General features: G+C 27.5%; 1 protein-coding gene across 11 annotated transcripts in view; it reads right to left on the bottom strand.

The window, feature by feature from the left end:
- The window catches only part of LOC100198560 (adhesion G-protein coupled receptor G2), a 98,725-nt gene that overhangs the window by 41,525 nt on the left and 36,468 nt on the right, over positions 1–20,732 (bottom strand). For 6 of the 11 annotated variants that reach the window (XM_065820212.1, XM_065820211.1, XM_065820215.1 and 3 more), the window contains 7 exons: positions 17,687–17,992; positions 17,139–17,207; positions 13,679–13,767; positions 11,804–11,984; positions 7,951–8,078; positions 606–1,112; positions 84–263 (listed from right to left, as the gene is read on the bottom strand). In XM_065820212.1, the coding sequence (XP_065676284.1) occupies positions 84–263; positions 606–1,112; positions 7,951–8,078; positions 11,804–11,984; positions 13,679–13,767; positions 17,139–17,207; positions 17,687–17,992 (1,460 nt within the window). The remainder of the gene's footprint in view (positions 1–83; positions 264–605; positions 1,113–7,950; positions 8,079–11,803; positions 11,985–13,678; positions 13,768–17,138; positions 17,208–17,686; positions 17,993–20,732) is intronic. The other 5 variants (XM_065820218.1, XM_065820219.1, XM_065820216.1 and 2 more) reach the window with 1 other exon arrangement.

Below are 20,732 nucleotides of genomic sequence, written 5' to 3'. Positions count from 1 at the left end.
TTTTGTAAATTAGCGCTTACATATTTCAAAGTTTTAAAACAACAGAATATCAACTTTTGGCATAAAATCATCACATCACTTACTGAAAGTATGTTGCTAATAGATTCCAAATTTGTGTAGTTATAAGGATACAAAGCCACTTTTTCAACAGCGTCTACTAAAATACTTGAAGCTTTTTCTGAGAGTTTATTCTTGGCGATATTTAACAATGCGTTAACAAAGGGTTCAAAGTTGCTATTGTTAATACTTATTGAGTTTATCACCTATGTGTGTATAAAATAAATCAGAGGAATACAAAGAGTCAATTTTTGTTTTTGATAAATTTATGAGAAAGCAATGATAAAGTTACTTTACAATGTTATAAGGCCAACCAGAAAAAAAACTAAACTAGTAAAATATGGAAAAATAAGGAAAAGGACCAAAAGTTAGAAGAAAAAATTGAACTCAAGTCAAAGCACCAATGTTGGTACTGATCAGTACATCACTGTTGGTGTTGATCAGTACATCACTGTTGGTACTGATCAGTACATCACTGTTGGTACTTATCAGAACATCATTAGTCTTTAGATAAATATATAAGTAGGATAAAAAAAATTTAAAATAACCTCAATTTTTGACTCAATATTTACTTCAATCTCAACAGTTGTATTCAAAGCAAACATTGAAGCAGTTGTGGTTACATTATAGTCATTTGTGTATATTCTAGTTGTAGATGTACCTATATAAGATGATAAGGTTACATCTTTATTTATTGGTGTACTAGTTGAAGTTACATTTTTTGATGTAAAAAACATAGTTGAGCTGCTATCAGTCATTTTTACTGTTGTTATATTAGTTGTATCCAATGTTGTTGGATTTGTAGGCATAACTCCTGTTTCTGAACTGTTATCTTTATTTATTGGTGTACTAGTTGAGGTTACATTTTTTGATATAAGAAATATAGTTGAGCTGCTATCAGTTATTTTTACTGTGGTTGTATTAGCTGTATCCAATGTTGTTGGATTTGTAAGCATAATTCCTGTTTCTGAACTGTTATCTTTACTAATTGGTGATCTAGTTGCATCAGTATAAGTCTCAACAGTTGTATAACTGGTAACTTGTTCAGGTTGTTTCTAAAGAAAAAAATTTGAATTTATAAAACAACAAAACAGATTTTCATCAAATTTTACATAATGATCATTATTTATATTATATCATTTGACTTTACTACAAAAAAAATTCATTGGAAGAGAAACTATAAAATCTAAAAACTTTTAAGTGTATGTGGCAGTGTAAATGCCATATAAAATATGAAATGTATTTTATATTGTAATTGACACAAATATTATCAACACACATGTAAATTTAAATTATAAATTAAACTTATAAACTGTGAATATTGGCATAATACCGATTTAATAAATATGTTGACACAACTTTTTTAATAAGATACATTGTATACTGCCAGTATCCATGCAAATAATAAACACAACATTTTAGAAAGTACATTATAATTTCAACATTTAGATAAAGTAAAATTCCCCTGAGGTTTCAATACAAAAAAAGAAAAAGTTAAGCATGAAAAAAAAAAAATTTTGTTTGCGATTGGTTAAAAATGGTCACAAAAAAAAAATTAGACTGTTACCTAAAAACTTGTTTAAATACATTGCTATAGCAACTTGTTTAAATACTATTGCTAATAGCCTGTAAGTATACAGTAACCTGTTTGTTTTGCTCTACAACAGCTTGTAAAAAAAACTTACAGGTATAAATAACTGCTGAAAAATGTTATTTTTCAATAATGTCTAAAAAAGCCATCATAAACATGCCTTTGATACCAATTAACTTAATTTAAATAAAAATATGTGTATAAAATTATAAAAATACCTTGTTTGTCAAGGTTGGTATTTTGGAGTTAAGGATTTTCATTCAACTTTTATACTTTTACATAAACTGCAATTATAAATAATTTTAAAGCTGTTAACATGTTTTTAGTAATACTATAATTTAAAATAACTTTATTAATAACATTATATATATAACATTATATATATTTTAAATATGACATCTTATAAAGAGTTTAATTTTATAAATTTATCAAAGTGCCAGCATTCAAAGAAATTTTCTTCTTTCATTATTGAACACTGGGGACTAAAATCTTTAACGCCTTTTTGTTTTTGTAACGTCAGTACTCATTCGACAATAATTTTAATTTGTATTTTTTAAACGGTTTTTACGTTATGCATTATACACAATGGCTGATCATTGCCGAACGGAATGAAACTCAGAGATCCATCAGAGATCCAAAAGTCGTTTTTATTCATTTCATATAAATAAATATTTCCCTATTATTTAACAATATTGTGCACTCTCAAATGCACAGGAGTGTCTGTACTATTATTATACCATAATACATTATTTTTTATGCATATATATATATACGTACATAAATATATATATATATATATATATATATATATATATATATATATATATATATATATACATATATATATATATATATATATATATATATATATATATATATGGTATATTATATATATAAATATTAAATTTTACTTTGTTCTCAGGCTTATAATAGTCAGAGCTAGGCATATCAAACAATAGAATTGTTGATTCAGATTTTGCCTTCCTTTTAATGTTAACTCATCATATAGCAAGGCTAAAGGTATCATTGTTGAATCCAAATGCTAACAATGTTTACACTGAGATTCTAATACAGCATCAACAGCTATTGGGTTCGTATATACATTCTTGTGCAGATGCATTTGATGTATGACCGTAATGTTAAGAGCTTCGATGACATCCTCAGATTGTAGATACCATTTTGCATAAAAGCAAACAATAAATTCTGTTATAAGCCAAATTTCAGTTTTCAGTTTATCATTTTCCTGAAAAAACACAAGTTAATTGGATAGAAGTTTAAGTTTTAGATAATAAATTAGTTTTCCTAAAAATCTTTTATGATGAATAGCACCAGCTTTTCTTACTTTATAAGTAATATTATAAATAGATAAATAAGTGACAAATAATTCTGCAAGCTCACTACTATCATCTCTAATAATACTAGGTTTACCAACATAATCTCTGAAAAATGTCAATGACTTATTAGCTGCCTTTTACAAAAGACTGCTTTTAACCTTATCCCAACCAAATTGTAACAGTTGAACTGGATTATAATAAAATGAGGTTCTCCAAAAAAATTTTTTAGCTTTTTGAAAAGAGGATTATCAGGTACATTAGCTTCCTCATTTGTCACTAATTTATAAAAGTGAAGCATTTTTAATTCTATTTAGAGAAGATATTTATTCCATTCTTTAGATATTCTGCAAACTAATCCTTTATTTTTCCCAGTATTGGATGATGTTGTATCAAAGCATATTCTAGTTTTTGACCTAATTTAATACTCCTTAAATAAATTCATTACACCTAAGAACTGATCTTCACCGGTAGATAACACTAACAGAGGTACTCCAAGTAGGTAAGCCTCTCTATTAACATTAACTAAAAAAGCCATTCTATCCCTCTTTAATATTTTTCATTTGTTAAGCTCAAACAAGATCTTGCCATCAAAAACTAAACATGGATATGGAGATGACTTCCTTAACATCATCTTTTGTAACGATTGACATGTTTTCATTTTCTTTTTTCATTTTTCTATAAGCAGTAGACTGGCTGCCTTTAACTTCTTTAAAATCAACACTTGATTAATATAAAATTGCATTTGTTACCTTCTTTAAAACATTTGGCAATGTATCACAGGCTGTAGCAGTAAATAAAACATTACCAGCGTAAATATCTTTTGGAACTATTGCAATTACTGTATCTAGGTTTTCAGACACTAATATATGATACTAACCACTTGGATCAAAATTAGATTCAATTGAATAACCCTCGCTTAGAATTGTGTTTATAAGTTCATTGTTGGGTACATCATCTCTAAAACTCTTAGGCTGTGAACAATTTTTCTTCCTAATGCTTTTTTTTGCTTAATTTACGGAGAAATTGTAGTTATTGTTTTTAATTTTAGAATAAGTGAAAAAGAGAATAAATTAGCAGAGGTTATACCAGAGCTAAATTATTTAACTAAAAGCATTGACTCCCTTTTTTCTATACTTAATATCCTCTGAACCAATAACAAACTTCTTTTCACTTTCTTGATCTTCCAGAAATTTTAAATCTTCAATCTTGTTTTTTAGCGATCTTTATTTTATCTTTACTTATCATGTTTTTGAGAATTACACAAATGTTTTTTTATTTTAATCTCAAACTTCTTTAGTCACCAATAGTTCTCTTTTTTGTTTTTTTTTTTTTTAAAGTTGGAATTAAAATAATAAAGATTAAAATAATAGGCACATTAAAAATTGTTTCAACTTAATTTAGTTAACACATTAAATCCAGGGTTTCTTGATTTTAGACAAAACACATTCACAACAACTATCTGAACATCTTAGAAAACTTTTTTAAGGGGCAAGCAATAGTACTCGATATTGGCGCAAGTTTATAGCTAGTTTTGTCTCATTTATGATAAAAAGTTTTTTTACTTGATCTAAGTTGTGCTTCACTTATTTTTTATATATTTATTATGAGTACTTATATAAAGTTATTAGAATAATCAAAAATGATCAACTATCAGAAGTTGCACTAAAATATAAATATATAACAATAGAAATAACAGAAAAGTTTTAAAAAATTATTAATTTTCACGACTTTCAGTAACAACAAAAATAGATTTTTGAGGGGACGTAAAAAAACTATATTTTTTAAATAAAAATATAGGCCTATATATATATATATATATATATATATATATATATATATATATATATATATATATATATATATATATATATATATATATATATATATATATATATATATATATTTTTTTTTTTTTTTTTTTATTGCATGGTTAATAAAGTTATATGGCAGAAAGATTAGTTTTGTGAAAAAAACTTCTTGAAAAATGAATTTATCTTGAATTTTATTATTCATTAATCTCAAGAATGATTAGTCAAAATCAGGGGCAGCATTTCTCCATGACAAATTTTTATCTATTTACACAGCAAGAAACTTCATTGGTGGATCCGGCATCATTGCAATTTTTTGCAAAGCATCTTTATTTGGCATAAATATAAACATATAAATGTTTGGAGTTTGCTCCCTGTCTTGAAGTTAGCCCTCTCAAAGACCAAAAAGTGTTGGATCTGCCCCTGGACTAATCTCGAATATATTAAACAGAACAGGGCTTTTAGTACATAATTGATTATCTTATAGCTTGCTGCAAAGCGCTGCAGCTTTATCAACTTAGGATTTGGGCTAAAGCAGCAATCTTTTCTTTCATTACTCTTTGTTTTTTTCTTCTTTTTCTGAAATCTAAATCTCAGTTAAATTAATTTTTGTTCCCAATTTTTGAGAGGATTTTCTCTACAATGATTTCAAAACTCCCTAATTTCAAGATTATCCAAATCAGAGATTCAAGATAAATCATTATTGCAATTCCAAGATGCTACCCCTTCAGACAAGTATTCATATGATCTACAACTTTTTTGAATGGATTGGACAACCTTAGACATTAGTTGGAAAAGTGCTGTTAAATATTATATCAATACTTTGAGAAGGTAGTAAAAGTAAGGTAGAAGTAGTGCATCCAATACCGGTAGTACTGATACTGGAATGCCGGTATTACCAGGCTTTTTTAAGTACCAAAATATTGATATTGTGTTGGCTCAATACCGGTATTAAAAAATATATGTATAGGGCTTGTGCGCAATCAAACACGTAAAATACAAAATGGAATATTTAAAACTTCCAGGTGCAATAAACAATAGGGTGATTCTAAAAACAACTTTTTTTGAAATTGTCAGGTGCCACCCCCTAAATGTGTTCTATGTAATAAATTAATACTAAATTAAAAAATTTTTGAATAAAAAAAATTTTTAGAGGTCGCTCAAGACCCTTAAACATCAGATGGGTCCCTAATATTTAAAAAAAAAAGTTCTTCAAAAGCATATAATGTTGAGTCTCAAAAGAAGTGAAATTTTATAAAAATTTCAAAAATAGTAAAAAAAATTTATGGAAACACAAATTATAAAAGATTGTTCAAAAAAACTACGAAAATGTGCACTTTTTTATTTTTAGTTAAAAAATGGTAGTTTTTAAGCCATAAAATTTAAAATAGTAATCTTTATATAGAATGATTATTATTTTTAGAACTTTTATAAAATTTTACTTCCTTTGAGACCCAACGTGATATGCTTTGGAAGAACTTTTTTTTTCAAAATATTAGGGACCCATCTGATGTTTAAGAGTCTTGAGTGAACCCTAAAACTTTTTTTTAAAAGTTTTTTAAATTTAGTATTAATTTATTACATAGAACACATTTAGGGGGTGGCAGCAAACAATTTCAAAAAAAGTAGTTTTTAGAATCACCCTTATAAACAACACTCGTTAGACTTCTAATGAAAATATAAAATCATGTTGCTCAATAGTTTGGAAAGGAGAAAATGATAAGCTGTTTAATTGATTTTTTAGAGAAATCTATTAATACAAATTTTTAGTTATAGATAAAACTTGTTCAATCTAAAAGTACAACTCTTTCTTCCTTCTATTAACAAAGCAGAGTACTTCCATTTCTGCGCACGATTTTTTATTCTTTTTTGTTTTTACAATTTGATGCCAAATCTTATAGCAATATGCATACGATTATAATTTTCTTAAAGAACAACTTTATCTAAATTATTTTTTTCATATTTTAAACTACTTGAATATTTAAATATATATACTTTTATCATTTTATTTTATGTGTGGGTGTCAATGACACAATAGTTTGAAAATTATACAATATTTTTCTAAACGCTTTACTCTAGTCAAAAATATTTGATGACTGCTATTTCTCATCAAAAATATATTAAATAAGAATTATAGAGATATATTTCACTTGAAATACTCACAAGCAATTTATTTGCATAAAAATAACTACATGAAATCAACAGATTTTCAACTTCCATGCTTGACCACACATGAACTGAATTTAAATGATTGCTTTAACTCTAATAATTTGATAGTAGTGCAATCTTGTAATTTGCTGGAAATTTTTACTAATATTCAAAATATTATTTAAAAAAAAGTATACTGCTAGAACTTATATTTTACAAAGAATTAAAGTTTATTTGTCTAACAACTAAAATTTGCGCTTATCTGTTCTGTGCGTCATTCAAACTTTTCAGCTTCAAACTTAATTTATTCTAATGAATATCATTCTTTTTAAACAAAATATTTATATAGATTAAATAAGAGTTAATAATTAAATATTTATATAAATTAAATAAATTGGAGATTTACTCATTTATTTTTATAAAAGTTTTATTACTATGAATATAGTAGAAAAAACATATATGCGTTTCTGTGCCTAATTTTTTTTCAAATGCCCAGCACTGAATTAAAATACAGTATTATGTCACTCGCTTCAATATAGAACACGTGTTAAAGAGAAAAAATATCACGGTATTATACCGGTATTGAAATATTCAGTACCGAAATACGAGTTTTGAAAAATGATTTCGGTGTTCAATGCACTAGGTAGAAGCTACAGTCTTATTTACATGATAAACATCAGATTTAAATGTTCCAGCATTGCTCTTATATAACCATAAAATTCAAAAAAAGTAGTTTTTAAAAAAGTAGTACAGAATTTTATGGTTATATAAAATTAATATGGTTATGGTACATTTTAATTAAAATTATTAAAGTTCTTTTTCTAATGAAACTGGGTAAAGCTCTCTTTTGTAAAACTTGAAATTCGTTATGTTGTGTTGACATAAAAATGGTGCACTTGATACAAACCAAAACAAAGTTGTAATACATAGAGCTTGCGACGAAAAATAAAGATAAAAAAGTTCTTAAAAGATATTAATTTTTATGAATTTATTTAATTAATTTTTAACTTACTGTTAAACTTGAGGACATTAAAGTTGCTCTTGGAGTATCCGTCATTGATAAGGAAGATGTTTGTGTTGATCTTGAGGTTGATAGTGAATTTTTAGTAGATGCAATAAAGGAATCAAGAGATTCGAAAACTAAAGAAAAAATTAGTATTAGTTATACATATAAACTAAATATATATACAACTTTATACATAAAATATATATAACTACATATATAAGTTTTCATTTTCAAGACTTTTAAGAAAGGAAAAACAAGCGCAAGAAGGAACTCTACCCCAAGCAACACAACTTTTCTACCTCTAGCAACAGAACTTTTAATGTCCTCCAAAAAAAGTAAACATACAAATTAAAAAATGTTTATGCTAAAATAATAGAAACTAATACTAAGATTATTTGATCAACTTCAAAATTTGCAGCAGAAAAATAAAAAAACAGAACTTGTATTTATTTAAAAAGAGTACCATCTACTTCTAAAGAGTACGATCTACTTCTACATCTACCTTCTAGAGGTAAATTTTACTTTTTTTTTTTTTTTTTTATACATCCTTGCTTCTAACAAGGCTGCAAGCAGCCACTAATTAAAGTTGGAAGTTACTGAAAGAGAAAAGATGAAGATTGTAGAGCAAGATAACGATTGACGGACGACTTAAAAGATTGCAAATTATATGAATCAAGAAAGCAAGATGAAGGAAGCGAATTCCAAAGAGCTGATGTTCAAGGAAAAAAACTAGACGAATAAGCATTTTTAGAGCACTTAGGAAAAGTCATAGAAAAAGGATGACACTTAATCAACCCTCGGAATTAGGAAATTTGAGATCGGCAATAATTTACCGACCTCAATCTTTTGGAGGTCGGCATCAGGTCGGCAAAAATTATTTGATACAAAGGTCTAACCATAAAACATAAAAACAAGGTCGGCAATTTTTTGCCGACCTCAAATACTTTCAGGCCGGCAGTTAGGTCGGCATTGCCGAATGCCGACCCTGATTCCGAGGGTTGCTTAATTGAATGACAAGTAACACGAGAATGAATTATAGTAGATGGCACAAGAGACGCTAGCTCTTTAGAGCAGTGCCCATTATAGTATTTATAGAAAAGAGAAAGAGAAGCAACCTTTCGACGATGTGATAATGGTTGGAGGTTGGCTGCAAGAGCAGGTCCAACTATGTTTACAATGCGTTTTTGCACCTTGTCTAAAAGAGAAAGGGCATCATTAGAAGAACCGCCCCAGATATGGCAACAATATTCCATACAAGGCCGGATTTGAGATTTATAGAGACAGAGAATAGAATCCAAAGTAAGAAAATGACGAGCTCGATAAAGAGATGCAACCTTAGCAGATGCTAATTTTGCAACTGATTTGATATATGGTTTCCAAGAAAGATTGGAAGTAAGAGTTAACCCTAGAAGATGAAGAGTAGGTGACTTATCGAGTACATCACCGTTCATAAATATAGGAAGATCTAAACTATTGTGATAACGATTGGCAGAAAAAAATTGAGTCTTATCTGTATTGAAGTTCACCAGCCACTGTGAGCCCCATGCTGTAGCAGAAGTGAGATCCTTTTCAAGCTCAAATGCCCCCTCCTAGCAATCAGAGGGTGATGGTTTCTTATCACGACAAGAATAAATGGTAGTATCATCAGCAAACAATGCCACCTTAGATATCAGAATATCTGGAAGATCAATAATGTAAATTAAAAAGAGTATAGGGCCAAGGATAGAACCTTGAGGAAGTCCTGAAGTTACAGAATAAGAAGAAGAGTGTTGTCCATCGAGGACAACTTTTATGCTACGATTGGAAAGGAAGGATTCAATGATCTTAAAGATGTTGCGGGATACACCATAAGAAGAAAGCTTATGGAGAAGACCAGCATGCCAAACTTTATCAAAAGCTTTTGAAATGTCAAGAGCGATGGCCTTAACCTCTCCACCTTTATCTAATGTACGATAAAACCTGTCAGTTATTACTGTTAGCAAATCAGCTGTAGAACGAGAAGATCGAAATCCATATTGATGGTCAGAAAGTAAGTTATTAGATTCAAGATGAGAAATTAAGTATTTGTTAATTAAAGATTCAAAAACCTTGCTTATGATAGGAAGAAGACTTATGGGACAGTAGTTAGACGAATCAGATAGCTCTCCAGAATTTTTAAAGATAGGAATAACAGATGCCGCTTTCCAGCAGGCTGGAAAGCAAGACTCTGATAAGCACTTGTTGAATGGTTTTGATAGTATAGACGACAGCTCCGGAGAACACTTCTGCAAGACAATAACAGGTATGTTGTCCGGGCCACAAGCTGTAGAAGAGTCTAGGCAGGAAATCACTTTAGATACAGATGCTGGAATGATATGAATGTCAAGCAATGGATCAACCTGTTTGTTGACAATATCAGGTAGAACGCAACTAGTGGAATCAAGAGATGATGTTGATGAAAAGTTTTTAGCAAACAATTCGGCTTTGTCTTTAGGTGAGGTGACAAAGTCTGAACCATACAAGAGAGGTGGAATTATAGATTTGCCCTTATTATTGATATTATTAAAGATTCTCCAGAAGTCACGAGAGCCTAATTTTTGGGATGAGATACAAGATTTCATGACCTGAGAATAGCGGGTTTTGGCATTAGACATAATCTTTTTACAATTGTTTCTAGCAGTAATAAACAGATGTCTGTTTTCTGGAGAATTGTTTTGCTGATAAATATGGAAGTAACGGTTTCGATTGGCAATCGCAGCAGCACAGTGTGAAGAAAACAATGGAGGAGAGTGAGGCTTAACCTGGAATCTTCGAGAGGGAATTAAAGATTCCATACCAGCCTGAATCCACGAAGTTATGTAAGAAGCACATTTGTCGACAGGAAGACGAAAGATTTTTACCCAAGGGCCATCACGAAGAAAATCACAGAAAGAATCCCAGTCAGCTTTACTGTAGTTGTAAGAGATTCGATAATAGGGGGATTCAGGTGATGAAGAAGATTGAGATATTAGTTTTAGAGAGATCAAACTGTGATCAGAAGAACCTAAGGGTGAATGTGGAGAAACTGAGCACTGACTAGGATCAGAAACAAGACATAAGTCGAGTAGAGAAGGTAAATGATTCGGGTTGTCTGGAAAGCGGGTTGGAAAGTTGAGTATTTGAGTTAGGGATTGAGAAAGGCAAAAGTTGTGGGCTTTAATGCCTGCCGAATCACTGACACTAGAGCCAAGCCATTCAGTGTGATGAGCATTAAAGTCACCAACAAGAACAATAATAGCACTCCTTAGCCATTGTAAAGATAGCCTATCTAGAAGAAGGAAAATCTCTGAAAATCTTGAAAGAAAAAAGATTTTAAAAATTTAATTTTGGGTAAGTGAATGAAAAGATATTAAATCTTGAATATTGATCGTTTTTTGTCATGTGAAACTTACAATCAACATCATCTTACATGACCAAAAAAATATTTTCTTAGAAGTAGTATATACAGTAATGTACAGAATGTACATCTTTAGAGTACAATAATAGGCTTTTTTTATATCCTTTAATTTTTTTAAAGTCTTAGGCGTGTTATTTTCAATAGAATGAACATTGCTACAAATTACATTGTACTTTTTAACAGATTTTTGACCTAGTAGCTTTTAAGCCTTCTTGCTCCAAATATCAGAGAACTTTAAAATCTAAGCAGAGATTGGGAGGATTCTTACCAAAAACCTTTTACACCACAGTTAGTAACTCTCTTCAGCATGTTATTGTGTCTTCAAATTCTCAATTTGTGCGAAACAAGTTTCAGTTACTATACAATATTATATCGTTAAAATTATTTAGAGTATTTTCTAAAAAAAAGCTATACACAAAAAGTAATTTAGACATTATATCCTACCTAAAAAATATCCTTTGACACCTTGTTCAGCATCTGACTCAATTTTAATATGATGATATTCTATACTTGATGAATTTGCATAATCTGATACTATTTTTCCTATTATTCGTATTAAACCACCTTCTCCACCATTTTTTGAACCCAAAACACTAAGAAAACTCTCATTAGTTTTAAAGTTTATCTGCAAAAGATGAAAAAAAAATTTAGGAATTAAAAATGTTGCAGAGCTAAGAATGTCTTTTGAAAAATAATATATGAAACCTTAATTATACTCAGAAATAAATATAAAATCATATAATAAATATATGCAATATATAAGCAGTTACATAAATACATACATACATACATACATACATACATACATACATACATACATACATACATACATACATACATACATACATACATACATACATACATACATACATACATACATACATACATACATACATACATATATACATACATACATACATACATATATATTAGGGTGTGACAGTTGCCCCAACTTGAATGATACTGTTCATAATTTTGGTATTGTATTTAAGATTTATTCACAATTGAATGAGTACCAGAAAATTGAAAATGAGAAAACTCGGTCAAAAAATAATGTTTTTTTCTTGTGTTATAATCTAATACTATGGGGCTCAGAAAAAAAAAGCTTGTTACTTTTATTAAAATTCTTTTACTAAATACAGCCATATGGAGTACAAGATAATAAGAAAAAGTTTTTTCACAGGGTGTTGTAAGGTATAATAGTGTCAAATGAAATTACTCGTTTTCCAGGACTAGAAACCATGATTTCTCTTTTTGTGAACAAAATGGCTTTCACTGGTTGGAATCTATTGTCTATAAGATTCTACTACTTGGAGAACATCTTGAAAGTGTTTCTCATCCTTAGTTACACCTAGAAAGCCATGGCACACCTTCAAACCACGCTCTGTTGCCTCATTTATCACCTGAAGTTTGTTGACAACTAATTTTATGTTTTGATAGCTGTCCCTATTAATCCAGTCATATGCTGGAATATGGAAGAACTTGTAGGGTATATTAAAAAAACTACAAAAATATGAGTTTAATTAGGTCAACTAGAAATGTACCATTTTCTATTGTAGGAGGATAATAGGGCTTGCCATATCCACTAAAGTTGAGCCCAACTCTTTTTGTGACAGAAGGTAATAATGGATATCCTCATTTCTTCTTTAGTTTCTCCTGCTATCATAGATGAAAACAGAGCAAATGGAATCAACTCCTCAGATAAGTACCAACTGTGCCAACTGAAAGCCATGCAAGCTTTTTATATTTATCTTACATATATATCTTATATATATATATATAATATATATATATATATATATATATATATATATATATATATATATGTATATATATATATTTATATATATATATATACATATATATATATATATATATATATATATATATATATATATATATATATATATATATATATATATATATATATATATATATATATATATATATAAACAACTTTAAAATGTATTCTACAAAATAGAGTGCTTAATTTTCTTAAAAGAACAGAGTAATTATATATTAGTAAAAAATCACCTTGAAAATTTTTTTCATTTTACACTGTTTCATCAATAAAGACTTATCAGAAAATCATTTTCTGATGAGTCTTTTTTAATGAAACACAGTGTAAAATGAAAAAAAAATTTTGTTAAGTGATTTTCTACTTTTATATATATATATATATATATATATATATATATATATATATATATATATATATATATATATATATATATATATATATATATATATATATATATATATATATATATATATATATATATAATATACATATAACTTTTTATATAAATAGCAACTTACATAATCAGCTTGAATCAATATTGTACCACTACTTGATTTACAATGAGAATCATGCTCAGTTTTAAATGAACCTGCTTCTATACTTGCAACTTTATAAAAAACAAAAGATATAAATTATATATTGACATACATTGACAGAATAATCATCATTGTATAATTACTGTAGTGGTTTAAACAGCTCTGGAGAGGGGAATAACATTAAAATACATACACACACACACACACACACACATACACACACACACACACACACACACACACACACACACACACACACACACACACACACACACACACACACACACACACACACATATATATATATATATATACATATATATATATATATATACATATATATATATATACATGTACATGTATAGACATATATACATATAGGGAAGAGTGAGGCACTCTGATAAATGGAGCACCATGAAGCATTGTAATTGTGGAGGTATCCTAAGAGTTGTAACAACCACTTTTATACTACTAGAGCTATGATTTGATAAAAAAAATTATTATTTGATATCATTAGGCCTAAGAGGTGTCGAACTTTTGAAGATAAAGTAATTTAATAGTTTTAAATTTGCTAAGTTTAAAGGTATGTTATTCAATGTGTCTATCAAAAAGCATTTTGTAAACTATATCCCATAAGATCTTTATTTCATTAAACAAAACTAATGAAAAAACAAGTTGATACAAAAAATAAAGCAATTGTTTACTATTAGCAAGTATGGGCTAGCTTGATACAGCATTTGCGGATAGCCTTAAAACAATTTTAAAAAATCATTTCCTTTAACATTTACAGTCAATTTTAAAGAGATTTGTGTAAATATAATACTAGGAAATCCAATTTCGATACAAAGCCATCATTTATTGACGCTTATTAATTACAGTTAAAACAATATATTTTCTGGATTTCTGAAACCTTTGTATGAAAGCTGTTAGTCTAAAGAATAAAATAAGCTGAAAAGTTTGGAGTCTGGTTAAAAGAGGGCAAACTTATTACTGAAAATGCCACTTAACTTGAGCTACACTGACAACAAGGTAAAAAATTGCTTTAACTTTTAGGTCAGATTTCTGCGAATCAGTTAAACCATTTGTATAAGAAACTTTCACAAGGACTTTTGCTTTTACTTTTCACAAGAAATATAATCATAAATATAATATAAATAATAAACATATTATAAATATATATGTGTTAAAATATATATATTATTATTATTATCAGAGGTGACTGACTGAGGAAAATAAACTGATTTTTTTGATACTATATATTTAACTTACGTTACATTACTTACATTACCAAGCAATTATTATCAAGGATTTTTTATATCTATTATCAGAACTAAGAGTTACATAACAAAATAATTGCAAAAGTATTGAACTTATTAATTAAAAAATAGTTAACAAAGGAAATTTTAAAAAACTGGTGGAACTCTTCCAGAGTGATTTTTCATTACATTTATGAAAGTTGTCAAATCGAAAACAGTTTTACCGCAAGACCAAGAGCAACTTTAAAAAATTATTTTAGTATTACAACTTTATTAATACTTATTTGAGTCATTTAATTAAGAAAATCTTTTGCTTGTCGAAGTGTTTACTTACATTTCTTACATTTATGTGTATTGCCTTATTTTCATTAGGTTGAATTTTAAAATGCTGCAAAGTATTTAGGGGTTGTCCATAAATTATGTCAAGCTTTAGGAAGGGAGGGTAGGCCATTTTGTGACAATTGTTACAAGGGGGAGGGGGTCTCTGATTTTGTGATGCAACATTTTATTTTTTTTAAGTTTTAAATCTAGAGAAGACTTTCTTTCAATTAAAAGAGGATCTAACCAAACCACAACTCTCAGTTGATGTCTCTACATGTTGATTGTAAAATCAACTGCACCTAAATCTTACTTAGTCAATGTGTACACTCTGTTAATGGAGTAGTTACAGCCTGTTAAAAGACTGTAACAGTCTATGCGCAGTGCACAATCTGCGCTTTGACTTTATATGGTCCAAGTGTAGAAGAACTTTATTTAGTTGGTGCACAAAAGTGTGCAGCAATAAAAAAAACAATCTTTGTGTGCAATAACTAAAAAAAGTAAAAAATTTCGGCTTCGAGAGACAAACCTAGAACTCTTAGTTTTGCCTGAAGCGGAATCGACTCAGCCACGCTAACATTGCTGGTTGAAAGAAAATTATATTTATAAAATAATATTTTTGCATGTATATATCGGAAGAATAGCTATTTAAAATTGGGATCATGTTTAAGATAGGGATGTTAATTTATAAAATTTTACACTGAAGTATTGGGGTGAAAAAAAAACATTAAACAGACTGAAAAATATTATTAACTCAAAGAAGCGAAGAAAATTATAGACAGTATTATATTTAAATCGTATAAAAAAAAATTTTTAGGGGGAGGGGGGGAGGGTACAAAATTGTTGTGTATTATTAGGAAGGGGGGTCAATAAAATGTTATGATGCGTTACAAGGAGAAAGGGGAAGGAAAGGGGGTCACAAAATGTTAAAAATCGCATGACAAACCAACGCAAAAAAATAAGATTTAATTAATGACGAAATTCATTTAGTTAACGAAAAAGCGCCAGAACTTTAGTAGATGATTGTAGTTTTAATTTACGTTACACAAACTTAAAAAAAAAATGTGCATTAACTATGCATCCTTAATCAAAACTTTAAATGTAAAAATGTTACATTTAATATTTTTTTTTGCATATATTATTAAAAAGCTTAAATTTTTAAACTAAATTTAAGAAAAAACAAAACTCCATCATGTTTTTGTTAACTTACGTTACATGAAAATTGCAAAGGTTCTTTTGTTATTTTCTTGAAATGTATATTTTTTATAAAGTTTAAATCTGACCAACAACAATTTGAACATGTTAGCTCCATTTTCACGCTAAATTAATTCCAATTATGCAAATAAACTCATGGTTAAAATATAATTTAGAATGATACAATTTTTTTTATGCGACAATCAAAAAAACTGTCACTATTGGAAGCAATATTTCATTTGCTAAAAGTTGACAAAAAAGAGAATATATATATATATACACACTCACACTCACACACACACACACACACACACACACACACACACACACACACACACACACACACACACACACAAACACACACTAACACACACACATGTACACTAAATATTTTTAAATTTGAAAAATGATATAACCAAAATTCTATATCTAGAAGTAAACAAAAGATTTATTTAATATTTTTTTCTTCTCTTTTTTTTCTTTTTTTTTATATAAACATTAAAACTTAATTAAACATAAACACAGAAACCAAGCTGTCTACATAAAATAATGGTGGTTTAAAAGTTACAGATTTATACACATTTACACAAAGTTTTTTAAGTTACTTAAAAAAGTAAAATAAAATAAAAAATAAAAAACTGAAACACTTTAAAATGTAACAATTAAATACTTACATAAACTTAAATTTCCATGTTCAACAACAATCTCAATCAATCCACCAATCGCAATAGTTTCATTATCTTCTAAAAATATTTCTTATTATCCATGTAAAAAATAAACAAAATATTCATATATTAATACTTGTATGAAAGTTGTAGTCAAAGTGTATGACTGTTATGAAACAATAATTTATATAATAATATTAGGAATAAGACAAATAAAAATAAAATACAAAGACAATAATAATATTAGGAATAAGACAAATACAAAGAAAAATACAAACTTAAATAGAAAAACAGAAAATTGTTTAAAAACAACAAGTATAAAATAATAACAACAATAATTAAATGTTACATAATTATTTTAGATATTGTATTTTATATTATAAACATTTAACCTAAACTAAAAAAAGTGTTTTTCTTTAAAGTGAAAAATTATATTTTCAGAAGAGTTTGGTTACATTTTTTATAAAGTATATACAATTATTTTATTTTATTTTTTTACAAAAAATTGAAAAAAATGTTAAATATCAATATTAAAAAATAACATTCAAACGTTTTACCATTATTAAAACTGCAAAGATATTTAACTTCACTTGAAGAACAGTTTGCCAAAAAATTCAATTTAGTGAAAACCTCCATTCCACCACTTTTAATGACAAAAGATAATTGATTACTTCCAGTGAGCTTTAACTTTACAAACTGAAGTATTTTAACTGAATGCATAAATGTAAATTCGCATTTACTGTCTAGTAAACAACTTTTGTTTTTTTTCTCAATTATTTTTCCATAAAATGTAAAGTTCGGATAGTCAGAACTTTGAAGAACACATGATGTAGTATTTATAATAAGATCTTTCCTGAAAACAGCTGTGAAAATAAAATATATATATATTATATATATATTATATATATATATTATATATATATATATATATATATATATATATATATATATATATATATATATATATATATATATATATATATATATATATATATATATATATATATATATATATATAAATATATATATATACAAATGTGAACAAATGTGATTATATTTTTAAGAAAGAACGATATTTTTCAATCTTGACATGTTTTGTAGTTAATATACTACACTTTCAAAAGAAAAAATCCCAATTTAAAACTCTGGAATATAAAATCAAAATTTGAAGGCATTACAGAAAAGTATTAACAGAATTTTGTCTAAATTCTATTTGTCTGTTAATATTTCTTGGTAATGTCTTCAAATTTTGATTTTATATTCCAGAGTTTTAAATTGTAATTTTATCTTTTAAAAATGTAGTATGTTAACTAGTAAACATGTCAAGATTGAAAAACATCACTTTTTTTTTTAAATATGTCCATCTATATATATATATATATATATATATATATATATATATATATATATATATATATATATATATATATATATATATATATATATATATATATATATATATATATATATATAGATAGATAGATAGATAGATAGATAGATAGATAGATAGATACATTTTATTTATAAAAAATACCTCAACAAATTTTGAGTGGATAGTAACTAAAACATAAATAAAGTTCAATAAACAGAATAATTACTTTTAAAATTGTAACTTTTTTTATATATAATATATAAAACTCTCACTGAGTTTTCTTCATTAGGTCTTCTTGGACAATTTTTTACTACTGACCTCTCATGGAAACCAAATATAATTGATTACTAAATTAGCATCTGTTACGGTTGCTACTAATTTATCATGCTTGCCATTTTCTTACACCTGATTCCATTTTCTACTTCTACAAATTTCTTATTTGCCCCTGAATGGAATATTTTTGTCATATTTAAGCTGGTTATTCTAATAATGATTTTTCCTTCTAAACAAGGTCCAAAAACACATTGTAAACATAGGAAGCCTGTAATTATAGTGCATTTCTTAGACCTTTTTTTTGGAAGGCATGCAACTCATATATTAAATATAACAAAAAAAGTTTTGTTGTACTTAATATTTTTTTACAAATCTTAATGTGATTGGAAAAATATAAAAACAATAAAGACAAATAAAATTACATATACATAGTAACATTTTAAAAATAAATATTATGGGTACCTATAATGCTTTGTTACAAAGGGGTAAATTAATTTTTATGATTTGTTCGATGTTGATTTACACAGTGATAAAATATCAGGGTCACTGGAAACAATAAGTTTATTGATCAGATCAATATTTGTTGCTCTTCAGGATTTTTTTTTTTGGCTAAATTTTTGTAGTCTTTATTACTAGCCTTTTGAGCTTCTTCTGACGTAAGTCCTATTAGTAATGTTAGTCCTTGAATTATGTTATGTCCATGTCTATTTTAGGCAGTTAGTTTCATATCCTGAAGGCATCAAGATAGTGTAAAATCTGAATGTAAGGTTTTGATTAATACCCAGAATTTCAGCTGTTTGTTCATATGCTACAAAAAAACTCCTTGAAGTATTGTCATCGCTGCTTGTTCCAGAAGCACCACTTTTGGGGAAATCAACAAAAAGTCTTATTTTGTTCATAAAATCAGTCTGAATCTTCTGTTTAGTCACAGATGACTTATTTGTGTTCTTTAGATCTTGTTTGCTATTTTCTTGTTTCTTTTTTATGTGCAAAATTATCTTAAAAAATTGAATCTATACATGGAGACTGGAAAGACCATAATTGAATTCTTGGTGAGTATAATCTTTATAAGGATATTAAGACTATTTATATTTTTTGGAGAGACACGATACGCTGAACAACATAAGGATAAGTTTTTTTTCCAGATAATACCGCTTGAACCTTCCCATCAATCATTGTGAGTTTAATAATGCAATCCATTTCAATAGAAGATCTGCAAATGTCTAAGAAATCATACCCAACCTTTTTATCTCACTTTTAATGTACTGATCTTTTTTGAGCACAAGTTCCTTGGACTTCTTTTTGCATGAAAATCTTAAAGGTCTAAATTAGGTTGTTGATAATGATCTTTGTCTAGTATGAATCATTAAATCTTTCAAAGGAACTGAAGCTGAATAGTCCTGTTGTATTTGCAGGATAATATTTTAATTATATATTTCTGACATCATTGTAAGTGAGGTAAATGTTATAACTTTTCTCCACTTTCTCGGACTTGTGTAGGTGAATTAACTTAAAAAATAACTTTTAACCAATTGAGAGGAAGCTTTTGGCAAAAAACCAAATAAAAATATTACTGTCCTTAGAAGTGTGAGTTACATTTTAATATACACACCCAATGTACATAGTACATAGTGTACATAGCGCAAATAAAAAACTATAAAAGTAACATTAATTTAAAAACAAGTTGTTGCTATGCAAATTTAGGTACCATAGCAACTAAATTGAAACAAATATAAAATCAGAAGGGAGCGAGCATTCAACTAAAACTTGAATAAGTCATCATATAGACAGCACATTGCAAAAAATGTCAATCATTAGTTGTAGTGCAGCAAAAAATATAATATTTACATTATATATAATAAGTTAAAGATTCTTTATTTAAAATCTGTGACCTTTAAAGTATTAGAGAGATAAAAAGCTATGAAAAAATTATGCAACAAAGTGCTTTATTGCATAAA

The sequence above is a fragment of the Hydra vulgaris genome, chromosome 15 (genome assembly GCF_038396675.1).
Source record: "Hydra vulgaris chromosome 15, alternate assembly HydraT2T_AEP".
NCBI classification, from domain to species: domain Eukaryota; kingdom Metazoa; phylum Cnidaria; class Hydrozoa; order Anthoathecata; family Hydridae; genus Hydra; species Hydra vulgaris.
The sequence above is the reverse complement of the archived record's forward strand: the minus strand, read 5'-3'. Positions and strand labels throughout refer to the sequence as shown.